The sequence below is a fragment of the Leptinotarsa decemlineata genome, unplaced genomic scaffold (genome assembly GCF_025532065.1).
Source record: "Leptinotarsa decemlineata unplaced genomic scaffold, Ldec_3_MD MMD2_P_RNA_scaffold_2, whole genome shotgun sequence".
NCBI classification, from domain to species: Eukaryota; Metazoa; Arthropoda; class Insecta; order Coleoptera; family Chrysomelidae; genus Leptinotarsa; species Leptinotarsa decemlineata.
In genome coordinates, this window is record NW_027412529.1 from 10,906,058 (window position 1) to 10,920,997 (window position 14,940).

General features: G+C 33.4%; 1 protein-coding gene across 1 annotated transcript; it reads left to right on the forward strand.

Moving 5' to 3' along the window:
- Positions 1 to 4,655: 4,655 nt before the first annotated feature.
- On the forward strand, positions 4,656 to 12,206 carry eIF3b (eukaryotic translation initiation factor 3 subunit b). Its single transcript, XM_023164366.2, has 7 exons — positions 4,656 to 4,876; positions 5,064 to 5,566; positions 7,154 to 7,386; positions 8,667 to 9,038; positions 9,166 to 9,635; positions 11,319 to 11,621; positions 11,917 to 12,206. Exons 1-7 carry the CDS (start codon positions 4,741 to 4,743, stop codon positions 12,009 to 12,011), a joined length of 2,112 nt encoding a protein of 703 aa, XP_023020134.1. The 5' UTR covers positions 4,656 to 4,740; the 3' UTR covers positions 12,012 to 12,206.
- Positions 12,207 to 14,940: the final 2,734 nt, after the last annotated feature.

Genomic DNA, 14,940 nt, shown 5'->3' on the forward strand with positions numbered 1-14,940 from the left:
ATTCGGAAAATATATGGAGTAAAAAATTTGCTGGAAACTAAGAAATGTTCCTTAAAAGAAAGATCATAATCAGAACATCTGATAAAAAGGTGTCTTTTTCCTTCTTCAAATTGCTCTTTCACGATTGCAAATGTGTTTTGTTTTAAATAGGTTTCTGTCACAATATAATGAACAATACTAAAGACGTTTTCAAGTAGCTAGATTCGAGAATTTATTTTTACCTGTCCATATTCCTATTTATTTTGACAAAACAATAAAACCAATTTCTCAAGGTGAGGTGTGAGGTTAGAAGTTGAAACTGCTGTTCTGCTGACTGACTGACAGATGACAGAACCACAGTTCACAGGCACAATACAGAACACAGGATTAAATAATGCAGAGTTATGATGATAGCTCGCAATTTTGACACAAGTACGGTATTTGCTGATCTGGAACTTGAAACACGGAATTGCATTGTTGCCACACATATTGTTGTTATTTTTTACTGTACTCGATGGGAGTCAACGTGAAAATGTAAAAAATTGGGATTATAGTAAATAGTACCGAATAGTCTACATATTGATCCGGGTAGTATCTTCGTATCAAAATCATGGAATAGTACCGAATGCGGTACAATAGTACCTTAACGGCAACACTGTTGACCTTTTCAGATGGGTCGTTGAGTCGTTATGACCGAGAGCGAAAATAATGACATCATGAGTGACGTTTTCGCGAGTATCCGTGCGTTCCACTAAGCGCACACGACCACAGTTTTTCCCGTTCCACTTTCCGACTGTAATCAACATGTCTTATACGGCATTGGAGACTTGTAGATGTGTCGCAATAGTGTTCCAGAAACTATTTCATCTAGTTCAGATGCAGAGTGGAATGCAACTTCAAAAAATTATAATCGTGAAAACCAAAATCTTAGGCCACGTATTATTGATTTTGTGAATGTATTTCATCGTTATTCAGATGAAGAATTCAAAAGTAATTTCAGGTTTATGATTTTCTATCACATATTACACTGTGAATTTTGAAAATGTCATGTCTAATTGCATACTTAGATTATATTATACTCTAAATTTATGCTACCCTTGACCCTTAAATTTACTCCATTATGTGTAAGTAATTATTCCATTGATTACTTATTAGATTGAATAATGGAATAAGTTAGGAAACTAGAAATGAATTATGAATGACATATAACATTTATGTCTCATGTCAAAAATTACGTCGAAATATTCTCAACGTCCACTTCGACCCACCTCTTTAGATGGATCGTTGTGAGCTTGCCGTGGGAGAAAGTAATGGCGTCATGAGTGACGTTTTCGAGGCGACCATAACGACCGCAGTCATTATGTGGGACGGTTATACGAGCATTTTGATCGTTGTGAGCGCTTAGTGGAACGCACGGAAAATGTGACCACACTTATAGTAAAACCAATAATGATTGAGAGTAAAGCGCGTTGTCATATCTAAATTTTACGTTACCAGTTTATAGCAGAATCAAAATATAGTAAGCAGTAGAGTTGTAGGTTGTGGCAAATTATAGATAATACACAATACTAGTACGATTAAAAGGTATTATTTATGACAAAAATCAGTAATGAGCTTGTAATGAGTAATACTTATACATTTCCTGATTACTGATCAGTTAAAATTCATTATTTTCTGTATAGTGTTAGATATTTATTACAACTAGTGGCAACGCTGTACGCAACGATATTTCTGTCTTTGTCACTTTACCGTAACTTCCATCTCATCGTTGCAGTCCTCACTAATGTACTTGCAGCCATGAGCGTATCATTGGTTTGTGAATTATACAGCGCGTGAATTGTACGTTTTACAGTTAAGTTAGTCAGCAATCGACGTGTTGTGATAACAATTGGTGAAAATAATAGTGCTAAAAAGTGTTCAAGCGTTACATAATTATATTTCTACACCGTTCTCAAACTACTCAAAAAATGGGAGACATGGTCGGGCCTTCCACGTTGAAAAAGGTAAAACGGTCGGAGTCTCGGTCAGTAAGAGAAAAACAAATTGTACTGCGAGTATTTCACTGTCTTGAAAGAGATCATCAGCCACCAAAAGATGACTTTGTGCATATGTGCTGTAATTCTACGTGTGTACCTCCGAATAACCCACCGGGCATTTCTACATCATTAAGTTCCATAATTACAAAAGATAAATTAGTTGATATGTGCTCTGATTATACCGGTGTACCAAAATTATCGATTTACAAAATACTAAGAGAAGCAGAAATTCATGGGGACGTACAAACGCCAAAAACTAGTAGCGGACGAAAAAAAATCACAGTTGATGAAGAAGCCAAAACCAGTATACGCAGAACTATTCACAGTTTCTTTTTCAGAAATGAGCTGCCCACACTACAAACAGTTCTGGAGGCACTTAGCGATCATGAATTGGTCCCAAAAATGGGTAAAGAAACTTTTAGGAAACTTGTACACGAAATGAAATTTACGTACGGAAAAGTTGACAGGAAAAGCATTCTCATTGAACGCCAAGAAATAATAGCATGGAGAAGAAACTATCTAAGAAAAATTGACGAATTTCGGAAGCTCAAAAAAAATTGTACTTCATGGACGAGACATGGGTTAACCAAGGACATACGGTCAAAAAAGTATGGCAGGATGGTAATATAACAAGTGCACGACAAGCCTTTATTGAAGGTTTGTCAGTTGGGTTAAAACAACCATCTGGAAAAGGTAGTCGTCTGATGGTTACGCATATAGGAAGCGACAGTTGATTTTTACCAAATGGTGAATTAATATTTAAATCTAAGAAAACAGGCGACTATCATGACGAGATGAATGCGGAGGTGTTTGAAAAATGGTTTGAAGGCATCATTCAACTTGTGGAACCTGGGTCTGTCATCGTCATGGACAATGCCCCATACCATAGTCGACATTTAGAACCATTACCGAAACAATCATGGAAAAAGGCAGCAATTCAAGAATGGTTAATTAATAAGAACATCCAATATAACAAAGATAGTTTAAAGGCAGAAATACTTCAGCTAACAAAATTACACACAGACAAATATAAAAAATTCGCAGTGGATGAAATGGCGTTAAGTCGTGGAATTACAGTTTTAAGGTTACCACCATACCACTGCGAATTAAACCCAATAGAATTAATCTGGGCGCAAGTAAAAGGATATGTGGCACGAGAAAACAGAACATTTAAATTAGTGGACGTGCAACATCACCTACAAGAAGCTATTCGAACTGTTTCTGCAGAAGACTGGAAGAAATGCATGCAGCATGTTTTAAAAGAGGAGCACAAAATGTGGGACGTAGACAACCGTATTGAACACAATATTGAACCAATCATAATTCACTTTGATGATAGCGGTAGCAACAGTGACGAATCTGAGGTTGAAGATTAGACGAAAATTTGTACATTTACATTTATATTATATTCTATTATCAAAAATTTGTAATTTGTATTTTCTAGTACCCCTGACGATGAGTTTAAGTTACTCGAAAGCTTGAGAATAGTTATAAAGAGTTTACTTATCAATGGCTGCAACCCAATAGTGAAAAAAAGTTATATATATATATATATATATATATATATATATATATATATATATATATATATATATATATATATATATATAGAATAGTAGTTTTTCGGGGATTCGGTCTGATTAGAATAAATATTTACTCTTTTTAGCTGCCCGAGCTTTCGCTAATGTTTATTAGCTTTATCGAGGGCTGTAATATAAAAAGGACATGAAAAATATATATATATATATATAAAACATAATAACGGATAAAACAGAATACCTGTGCTATTTGAGAATATTCAATTTGAAAATTTCAATTTTGAAAGAAGTCTTCAACATCAAAATGACAACTTTTTGACATTGAATAATGTGAAAAAATTTGAAAAAGTATTTCACATTATTCAATGTCAAAAAGTTGTCATTTTGATGTTGAAGACTTCTTTCAAAATTGAAATTTTCAAATTGAATATTCTCAAATAGCACAGGTATTCTGTTTTATCCGTTATTATGTTTTATATATATATATATTTTTCATGTCCTTTTTATATTACAGCCCTCGATAAAGCTAATAAACATTAGCGAAAGCTCGGGCAGCTAAAAAGAGTAAATATTTATTCTAATCAGACCGAATCCCCGAAAAAACTACTATTCTATACATACATACGGTCGTTACACTATCAATTATATATATATATATATATATATATATATATATATATATATATATATATTGTGTTTTTTATTAATATTGTTAATTTATTTGGTACCTACTATAATTACCACGATTATTACTCTGTTTTCATAAGGCCCACCTAATGACTACAACGATTAGGTAAATTACGATATTGCAAAGTTTTAATGAAATAAATAAAAAATGTGTATGAATATTTTAACTAATTGTACTAAGAATTTTTCTTTCATTCCTAACCCTCTAAAAATTAATAAGCACGCCCCCGATTTGCTGTCAACTGGGCTTACTTCTACTCTCAATCATTATTGGTTTTAGTATAGTTTTACAAATTACATTCGTTACAAACTGGCCGGATAGCCCTGGTTGCTGCGGCCTACAAATGGAAATATAAAAGAATACTGTGGTACATGCTTGTCATAATTTCTAGTTTCTTGGTCAAAGAAGTGTGGATTCTGTGAAAAAAGCTGTCTAATACTTTTATTTGACATCCGCTTCCCAAATTGTCTTTTGAACCTGTGGGCTAGAGCGTGTCAAAATGGCGAGAAAAAAATCCGATGAAAGAAATAGTCAAAATGATGAAAATTCAAAGAATGAGAATGAGTTCTCTTCAAATGAGGATGAACCAAATTTCAGTGATCCGGAGGGATATGTTGACGATATTTCAGACGAAGGTATTCACTATTAACAACTGTTTTCACCACGTTATTTTATATCTTTTTAATCTGAGAGTTGATGTTAATTAAGTATAAGTATGAAGCCTCTAGAAGTCGTTGAAGTTTTTTTTCTAGTGAGAAATGAATATTTAAAAAAAAACTATACTGAGTGTTACCATATGTTTGAGGTTATATTTCATTGTAGAATTGGTCGGAGATATTCTGAAGCAGAAACCAAAGGAAACAGATGGAGTTGAGAGTGTGATCGTTGTTGATGGTGTGCCCCAAGTTGGACCTAATCGTATCGAAAAATTGAAAACTGTCATTAACAAAATTTTTGCAAAGTTTGGTAACATAGTGAACGAGTTCTATCCAGTAAACGCAGAGGGACATACTAAGGGTTACATATTCATTGAATATTCTTCGCCTGTTCACGCTGCAGAAGCCGTAAAACTGAGCAATAATTTCAAACTCGACAAGCAGCACACTTTCCAAGTGAACTTGTTTACCGATTTTGCCAAGTATGAGCAAATTCCCAACAAATGGGAACCGCCAGAGCCTCAGCCTTATCAAGGTCAAGCTGATCTGCATTACTATTTGTTGGAGCCTGATGCATATGATCAGTTTGGTGTTGTTACTGCATCCGGACAAAATGTCCAGATTTGGCAGAATAGTCAGCCAGAACCGACGATCATTGAAAATAGAAACGTAAGTAGTCTAAACTATTGATATATTGTACATTCTGCGATGTGGTAGACAAGAGGAGAAATTAATTGAAATTTATGAAGAAAAATCATTTGTAATAAAAATGTTTGCTTGCCGAAAATATGACTGTTCATGTAAAATAAACAGTCTGTGAAAACTTGAAAAGTATGTACCCTTATTGAAGGAAAGTAATTTTTTGTGGAGAAAAATCATTTTATTGACCTATTTTGGGTATTTTTCACCTTTCACATCTGTTGAAGAAGTTGAGAAATAAAAATTGGCAATCAGCTAAGGAATAACTGCATATATATTTGAATTTTGTTTATTTCTGAAGACTGAGGCAGATTTTGGCTTCCGAAACGTCAAGATAAGTATTGTATTATTTCTTGGCTATTCTTTTGATAGGCAAAATTATTGAATACAAGTTACTAATAAAAAGAAAGTTTTTCTTTGTGAAAAATACTTTGATTTTATGTAGTAACTTATCGTGGGAAGCTAAAAAGTTTTCCCCTCTACACCTGTATGAAGTTCTCCATTATAATTTATAAATTTTTCATATTGTGGAAGGTGAAAATACTCAAAAAAGGTTGATAAAAAGTATATACCCTTATTTTAAAGTTTGTTAGCAATTTGTTTCGAAACAAGAAAATTGTTTCAAATCATTATAACTCCCAAAATATTCAATCAATTAAAGATAGCAATAACTTTGTTGCTTTAATTTGACATTTAACAAAATTTAATGAATTGAAACAAATGCATGGTTTTAATTTAAGGCATAATTCATGAAAATAGAAAAAAATCATGTAGAACTGCTTCACCATGACGGACTCATTTTTCTAGTTGGGCTCCAAGATAATCATAATTTTTCTGCACTTCTCCCGAGCTTCTTCAACTTTTATAATTCTTTGTTTTGAAATGTCATTATTGTTGGAGTGTTGAATTTGCATAAGTTACTGGTACATCAATACCTAAAATACAATTACATTAATACCTAAAAGCCAACATGAGTAACAAAACAGTTTGTAACTGAAAGAAACTTCTGTGTATGCTCTACAAATCTTTATATAAAGTTTTTATCGTAGTTATTTCCTTTGGAAGTTTCTCTCATTTTTTGTTTGATGATGGCAAAGTAGAATGCCAAAAGTTTTTCCCAAAGGGTACTGTACTCCTGTTAAAAAAATGGAATTTCTCTATATTCAGGTAACCTGGGTGCAATTTTGTTTTTTTTTTGAAGGGAAAGTTGATTTTTTTTGAAAATAAAAATTTGTATAAAGCATTACTACCACATCGCCAACTTACTATGTAGTGAGGGGGAATGAATGAGGCAGTAGCCAAATTTCATGAACTGATTATATTATTTCAAGATGATTATTTTGGTTATTCTGATTCACATGAAATTTCATAACTTTTTCCTTGTGACTTTTTTGTTCTCTTATCAGAAATAAGTCATAATGCGTCAGTTGGAACTACTTTCGAATATAAAACCTTCCGAAGAAAGAAAATATAGTTATGATTATAAACTTATAAAATATTACACGTTCTTGAGTCATATGTTTTTACCTATGATGTGTATTCTTCATTGCATTTCAGAGCTGGTCCCAGACTCATATCAAGTGGTCTCCATTGGGCACTTTCTTGTCCACTTTCCATAAGTTGGGTATTGCACTTTGGGCTGGACCTAATTTCTCCCAATACAAAAAGTTTGCACATCCCAATGTACAGTGGATTGACTTTTCACCTTGTGAGAAGTACTTGGTAACATTTTCTCCTCAGGGGGATCCTCACAATCCTGAGATGAAAAAAATTATTATTTGGGACATCAGGTAAGTGTACAGATATTTTGATTGACATAATTTACCTGAATTGCTTCCTGTCCTATCTTGAATTTTGTATTTATTTCAAATAACAATTTTTAAGGACCTTCAAAATTCATAAAAATATAGATAGATAGACACTCTTTATTCATTCAAGTGTACAATACATAATATCCAAGCAGGTGTAGAACATGTCAATAATATAAACAGATTAAAAATGAAAGAAGAGAAGAGAAAACCCAAAAGGAGAAATCTAATAGCTTATTAACTGAGATTACACATTAAAAGGTGTTTTTACCTATGATACATAACTTTTTATAAAATAATCACATATATATTGAAAATACTACATTTATAGAAGACTATCTTCAAAATATTCCTTTAGAAATAAATTTTTGAAGCTATCGGTTTGTTTCAAACTCAGTTTGCGCCTCAATCATATTTCTTAGATTACAAAAATCATGTGGTCGTCTGTAGTATTTGCCCAAAACATAAATCCATATCTAACACGAGATTGGACATATGCATGATACGCAGTTAATGCAGCAGCCTCTATGTTTATTGACTGATCCAATACCTTGAGTGCATAGCAGTAGCCTGCTATATTTTGTGCTATTTGGTCAACAGATTTTTTTCTAATCCAGTCTCGGATCTATTGTGGTTCCTAATAATTTTAAATGAGGAGCAGCCGTAATTATCTTTCTATTCTATTTGTTATGTAAAAGTTTATCAGTTTCAAGGAAACTCCTTTTTTTGCGAAATATTCAAGCATATAATTGTTCAAGAACTGTGTTATCAAAATATGCTTTATTATCCAAGATCTGAACATCTTATTGGAAAAGTCTAGTAAAGTAAAAATGTATAAGGGAAAATAAATTAACAAATACAAACTATAAAATAATGCTTAGAGACATGATCAGTGTATATGGACAGAACGATATTAAGCCCAGCTGAACAGATCCAAATATTGAATATATGAATATTGAGTAAATGTAAATATATAATACTACGTAATGAACATTGATAGCCATATCATGTTGATTTCAATAACTTATTTACACAAAGCTACATGGCAGTTACTCGATAGAACATTGGTAGATAAAGTCTAATGACTAAATTTACAAACATCTGAGAGGCCCAATGTTTTCTTAGGCATGAAAACGAAAGCTCATTTTGTTGGCACTCCACTAGTTCATTGTGGGATCCATTGATTGTTTCATAAGATTCATTTATTGGACAATTACATAAAATAACAGTTTTGTTGACAATAATAAATACATTTTTTCCAGAACTGGCCTTGAAAAACGTTCTTTCAACCCAGAAGGAACCTCTACATGGCCCATTTTCCGGTGGTCTCATGACGACAAGTATTTTGCTAGGATAGGACAAAAGAATGATTCTTTACAAGTATACGAGACACCTTCGTTTGGCTTGTTAGACAAAAAATCCATCAAGATAAATGGAATAAAGGATTTCAATTGGTCTCCAACTGACAACATCATCGCGTACTGGGTTGCTGAAGACAAGGATGTGCCAGCCAGCGTAACATTATTGGAGTTACCTAACAGGAACGAAATAAGAAAAAAGAACCTGTTCAATGTTGCCGATTGCAAAATACACTGGCAGAAGTCCGGAGATTACCTTTGTGTCAAAGTAGACAGGTATTTATAAAGATGTTGTTCATTAGTGAGTCTATTGAAATCTCTTGAAGTGTTTCAAGACTTTTACACAATTGTTTCATTAGATTTATTTGTCATCAATCAACACATATTTTCATTAAATCTTCAGGTACACCAAGTTTCGTAAAGAGAAATCGGAGTTGAAATACTCCGGAATGTACTGCAATTTTGAGATATTCCACATGAGGGAAAAACAAATACCTGTCGATAGTGTTGAATGCAAAGAGCCAATTCAAGCCTTTGCGTGGGAGCCCATTGGTTTGAAGTTTGCCATGATTCACGGCGAAACGCCCAACATCAATGTTAGTTTTTATGAAGTCAGAATAGGGCAGGCCCCCATTCTATTGAAGAAGTTTGAAAAGAGGGCTTGCAACCATTTGTTCTGGTCACCTGGCGGTCAGTTCATTGTTCTCGCAGGATTGGGATCGAATGGAGGTGGTTCATTGGAATTTGTTGATACTAACGAATTTTTGGTCATGAATACCACCGACCACTTCCAAATGTCTGATGTAGAATGGGATCCGACTGGAAGATATGTTATAACAGGGGTTTCATATTGGAAGACCAAAGTTGATACAGGTAAGAGTGTAAAGATTTTCAACAACTTCAACCTGAACTATAGTTTTGTGTTTCTCTGTCTTAATATATTTATTGTCATGGCATTATGACATTGCATATGCTTTTCTGTAAAATTATTTCAATATCCATTACCATAAAACTAGAAATAAGATAATATATCAACCATTTTCAAGGATGATTCAAAGATATCAACAAATATAATGATTTAATAAATATCTGGAATTATTTTCCAACTAAAATAATTTAAACCGATTAAAAAGTAAACTATTTGCATTTCTTGTTGATAATGCATTTTATTTTGTGGAAAAGTATTTGGCAGTATGATGATTGTAATATATTTTTTATAACGTCTCAGGAAGTATACTAGTATGTAAATCCATAACTGAGTAGTCTGATAAGCATTTGTGTTCACCTGTAAGAAATTGTAGATTGGTTTAATGATGAAAAAAGTTACATCCACTTACACAAAAGTGTATGAAAACATACACAAAACACAAAAATACAAAAACACAAAAATAATGAAAACACCAAAAATGAAGTAGCTGGAACATGCACTTACAGTAGGAATAGTATGGGGATCAGGATTAAACTTTGAGGTACTCCTGTTTTCACATCCTTTGTGCTCGAACATATATTGATTTTCATGAATTGTTTACGTACATTCCAGGCTTCTGTGATCCTTGAAACCCAAATTGCTGAGGTGTATTTATACACTCAAAAACAATTCTTTACTCAAGTTCAAACAAAGACCTTTGTAGAATAAATAAATATTATACAAAAATATATTTATCATCAGACAGCCAACAAATTGGTTGATGAGTTGAAATAATTGAAATAGAATGTGTAAAAAGCATTTTGTAAAAGAATATTCATGTCCAAAGTCTGTCATGCTCACTGGTAGGCATTGATGTTTCGCCGTAAGACGCTTGTCTTAGGTATCTTCAGTAGCAATCTGGATAACATAAGAAAAAAGCCACAATTCATTCATAAATAACGATTTTTCATATCACGGAATAAGTTTGATCTACCTATGTCATATGAAGAATCCTGCACTGACAGCTGTCGGATATAATTCAACGCCCTTCGTGGTATTAGCCAGGGGAGTAGTTGTTTTCTGATAGGTGTCAGTCCATTAACCTACTGTGTAGGGAGTTGGGACTGGCCTGAACAAATTGTTCTTAGATAATTTGATTTATAGCCAGTCTTCAAGTATGCCCACTGACTATATGTGAAACTATGTCATATAAGTGAAATTTTTACGTTTCATTTAGTATATTGTGTAGACATCCTGTGAATGATATCTGATTTAATTCCATAACGAATGTTTGGAATACAAACTGAGTAGAGAAAAGTATTTTCTGTATAATTTAGTGTTCATGTAAAAGTATTTGTTTCGAAAGAATTTTTCTTTCGTGTAATTCAATGGTTATATGAAAGTAGCTGTTTCAGGAACGCTTCTTCTCCCAGTTTGTGTTTGAAAGTTACTTCTTTGCATGATCTACATATCTATGTATCACTTTACCCTGCCCTTTCAGTAGGAGTAAGTTTATGAATACCACTCTCGAGCATAATCTGATAAATTTTCAAAAATTCTGACCAATGGAATATCATTTCCAGATGTTTGATCACTTGAAGATGATGTTTATAGAAACCCCTAATACTTACCATTTATCATTTTTCCAGGCTACTGGATTTGGTCATTCCAAGGAAAAATTCTGAAACGTTATAATTTGGAAAAATTTGCTCAAGTTTTATGGAGACCCAGGCCACAGACGCTACTGTCTGAAGAAAAACAAAAGGAAATCAAGAAAAATCTTAAAAAATACTATCCACAGTTCGAGAGTAAGGATAGGATGAGAATGTCGAAAGCCTCTAAGGAATTGCTTGAGAAGAGGGCTGCTTTGATAGAAAAGTTCAACGAATACAGAAAAGCGAGGATTGCGGAATATATTGAGAATAAACCCAGGCGGTTGGCACTTAGAAATAGTGAGTATTTTATAGTATACAGTCGAATAACATACTTTGTAAAAAGTTCATTTCGTGAAACGAAAGTATGAAAGGGTTAAATATTTAATTAATTTTTCCTGAATTAATGCTGTTGGGTTGCAATTTTCACAACAGTTAGTCACTCAGGATATATGAAATTCTATAAGAGGTGTTTGGGAAAACTACATTTTAAATTTTCCAAGAATTCTTATAGAGACAGCTTCATTTTCATGCATACTAGTATAGTTTTAGGTCAGAAATGATACATTTTCTCATCTTCGTTTTTCCTTTTCAGATATAGACACAGACGAGCTAAATGCTCATAAAGAAAATGTTGAGGAGGAAGTTGTCGAGTTCTTTATCAAGGAAGAAATCACGGTGATCGATTAAAACATTTTTGTTTTGTGGTTTTTCCCTGCTTGTGCTTTTTAGCACATACAGGGAGATTTTTTGAGTCTAACATCTATAAATAGCCCATATTTATCACTTGATCTCTGCTGCATTCAGAGCTCTGTTCATTATTATACTTTTCTTGTACTGTACTGGTTCTATCTTGTTCAGTCAATTAAAGATTTATATTTTTGACGTTATGTATTATTTTAACAGGTTGTACTTGAAAGACATTGTTCACTACCTGGTTATAGAAATAGATTATTTCTTAACATGTCGCTGTTTCATTTGTTGATTCCATAAATCATTAAATTTGGTATAATATCTGAAATATTGAAAACTTTGAAAAGAATATTAAAACCTTCAGCTTAATAAATGAATGTTATTTTTTTCTCTGGAATATGTCCAAAAGTATTTAAAGTAGGTAACCTTAGATATGATTAATTGGAGGCCTATCACTTTAATATCCAGTTTAGCAAAATTTGTCATATATAGAATTGAAAAAAAAATTTGCCAAACTTTTTTGTAAAAACCATTTTGGATTTTTGAAAAACGAGTCAACACAATGTTCTATCTGCTTTGACTATCTAAGTTTCCCTTTCGTGAGTTTGTAGTAAAGTTAGTACATAAAGTTAATAATAAAGGGCCATTCAGGAAAGCTCTTTGATATTTAATGAGCTTTTAGTAACATTTATTGCCTTCTTCGGGACAGCACACATGCACTAGTTTGGATAATTGACTAATCCAACTGATGTTACATTTCAGCAAGATGACCTTCTCATAAGAAGGGCTAGTTTATTAATGTCTAGATGACAATTATCCAAATGTAGAGCGCAATTTTATGATACCGTGCCGTCGCTGTATTCAAGAATAGGTGCGTCGAGTCGCCTCTGTATACTGTACTGTTTACATGTCATGAATGTCTGGTCACATCCAATAATATAAAGATACAGAAACTTTTGAACTGATAACCCCTCCGTTAGTGTATATGGATCTCGAAAAGGAACTAGCTAATATACAATTTTCCATTTTACAAAAAAGTGTTTCATCACTACTCAGCCAATGCTCACTTAATAGTACAATGCCAAAATGATGTTGCAGTACAATTGGTTTAAATGAGTTCAGCTTATTTCTGAGACATTGTATATTAACATGCATTATATCAAGTCGAGTTTCCGCTTTCCTAATTTAAAAAAAGTTGTATGGGGATTCCTTACGTTAATTTCATTGGCTTCCTCTTAATTTATCACATCAATATCTTCTATTGATATCCTCACAGCCCTCCCTATCACCATCTTGCCCTGATGGTATTGTTTCATCATTAATTTTTACCGTTCTTAAAGCCAGGTGGATTTTCTTAGTCTCTAGTATAAATCTTTTTACGTTATCACAAATACACATTTTACTATTTGATACTTTTGGGTCTACTAGAAATTTGATAGATGTATTTCTTGTTGTGTTGCAATTACTACCTATATATCTATTCACATATGTTCACATTCAGTATGGTCGTTCTTTCTCGTACAGTTTCGCTGTAAGTTATTCATCGCGGTATTTACCAGTCGCGTTTACTGCTGAAACGCTCCTATAAAGAAGCGGTATTTCCAATCTCTACGGTTTTTGAGGGGATACATGATACATGCCATGTGAAGTACACGAACTCACAACCACAGTTCCTTTCATTACCCCAGGAACCCATTTAAAAAAGTTCTACAAGGACTAGAACCTAAAATGCAAAAATAAAACTCGATTTTTTCACTGCAAATTGATGCAACTGCATATGTGAAGGTGATTTTTAATGCTGATTAACTTTTTTCAATAAATACTTCTTGATATTTCCAAAGTAAAGGTACACTCTTGAGCAAAATTCATTTTTTTCATCATGTATTTCATCAGTTTGGACTTCCATTGTCTGATATAATATTAATTGATTTGAAATCCTTGAAAAAAAAATAAAAAATTAACCGAAAATAACAATTTTATTAAAACAAAAAACTGAAATTATAAGGAAATAACATACAAGCTACAACCAGAAAATAAAAAATTGAAATATTAATAAAAGCAGAAAATTAAAAAAATATTAACAAAAATGAAAAATAAAAATTAAAAGATTCCAAACCAAGTTACGTCACGACGTCCTGATGTTATACTTGGACCCAATCCTTCTTATCCTTTCCGATAATCCTCTGATGTAGAGGAGTACAAGTACTGGTTGTGGCGGCTTCTCTTTCTTGTGGAGCTCTTGCTGTCTTATAGCTAAAGCCTGTTCTACCATCACTCTGTAGTAATCATTCCGTTGAAGGTCATTTTTGATGATGCCTATTTCTTTTTCGAGACGTAATGGAGAAGGAAGTCCACAACGAATTGTCTTTCTTAGACGTATTGGTGAAGAGGACCGACACTAAATTGGAAACATCTGTATATCGAAAACCCATTCACACAGGACAGTATCTGAACCGGAAATCCAACCACCATCAATCGACTAAGAGAGGAATCATCAAGACTCTACTAGACCGTGCTTTCGAGTTGTGGACTTCCTTCTCCATTACGTCTCGAAAAAGAAATAGGCATCATCAGAAATGACCTTCAACGGAATGGTTACTCCAGAGTGATGGTAGAACAGGCTTTAGCTAGAAGACAGCAAAAGCTCCACAAGGAAGAGAAGCCGCCACAACCAGTACTTGTACTCCTCTACATCAGAGGATTATCGGAAAGGATAAGAAGGATTGGGTCCAAGTATAACATCAGGAACTGCTTCAGATCTGGGAACACTATCCGTAGCAGCCTCACAAAAACCAGGCCACCAAACGCGGACTGCGATTCCAAGAATTGCATTTACCGGATACCCTGCGAGTACGGAGAACCATACATCGGTGAAACTAAGAGGCCATTAAAAGTTCGCATTGCTGAGCACAAGAAACACACACAG

Bases quoted from the DNA above. Each gene is read 5' to 3' on its own strand.
- eIF3b (XM_023164366.2), top strand. From the start codon at position 4,741: ATGGCGAGAAAAAAATCCGATGAAAGAAATAGTCAAAATGATGAAAAT. The intron at 7,387-8,666 runs GTAAGTGTACAG...CATTTTTTCCAG, and splicing joins ATTATTATTTGGGACATCAG to AACTGGCCTTGAAAAACGTT. The intron at 11,622-11,916 runs GTGAGTATTTTA...TTTCCTTTTCAG, and splicing joins GCGGTTGGCACTTAGAAATA to ATATAGACACAGACGAGCTA.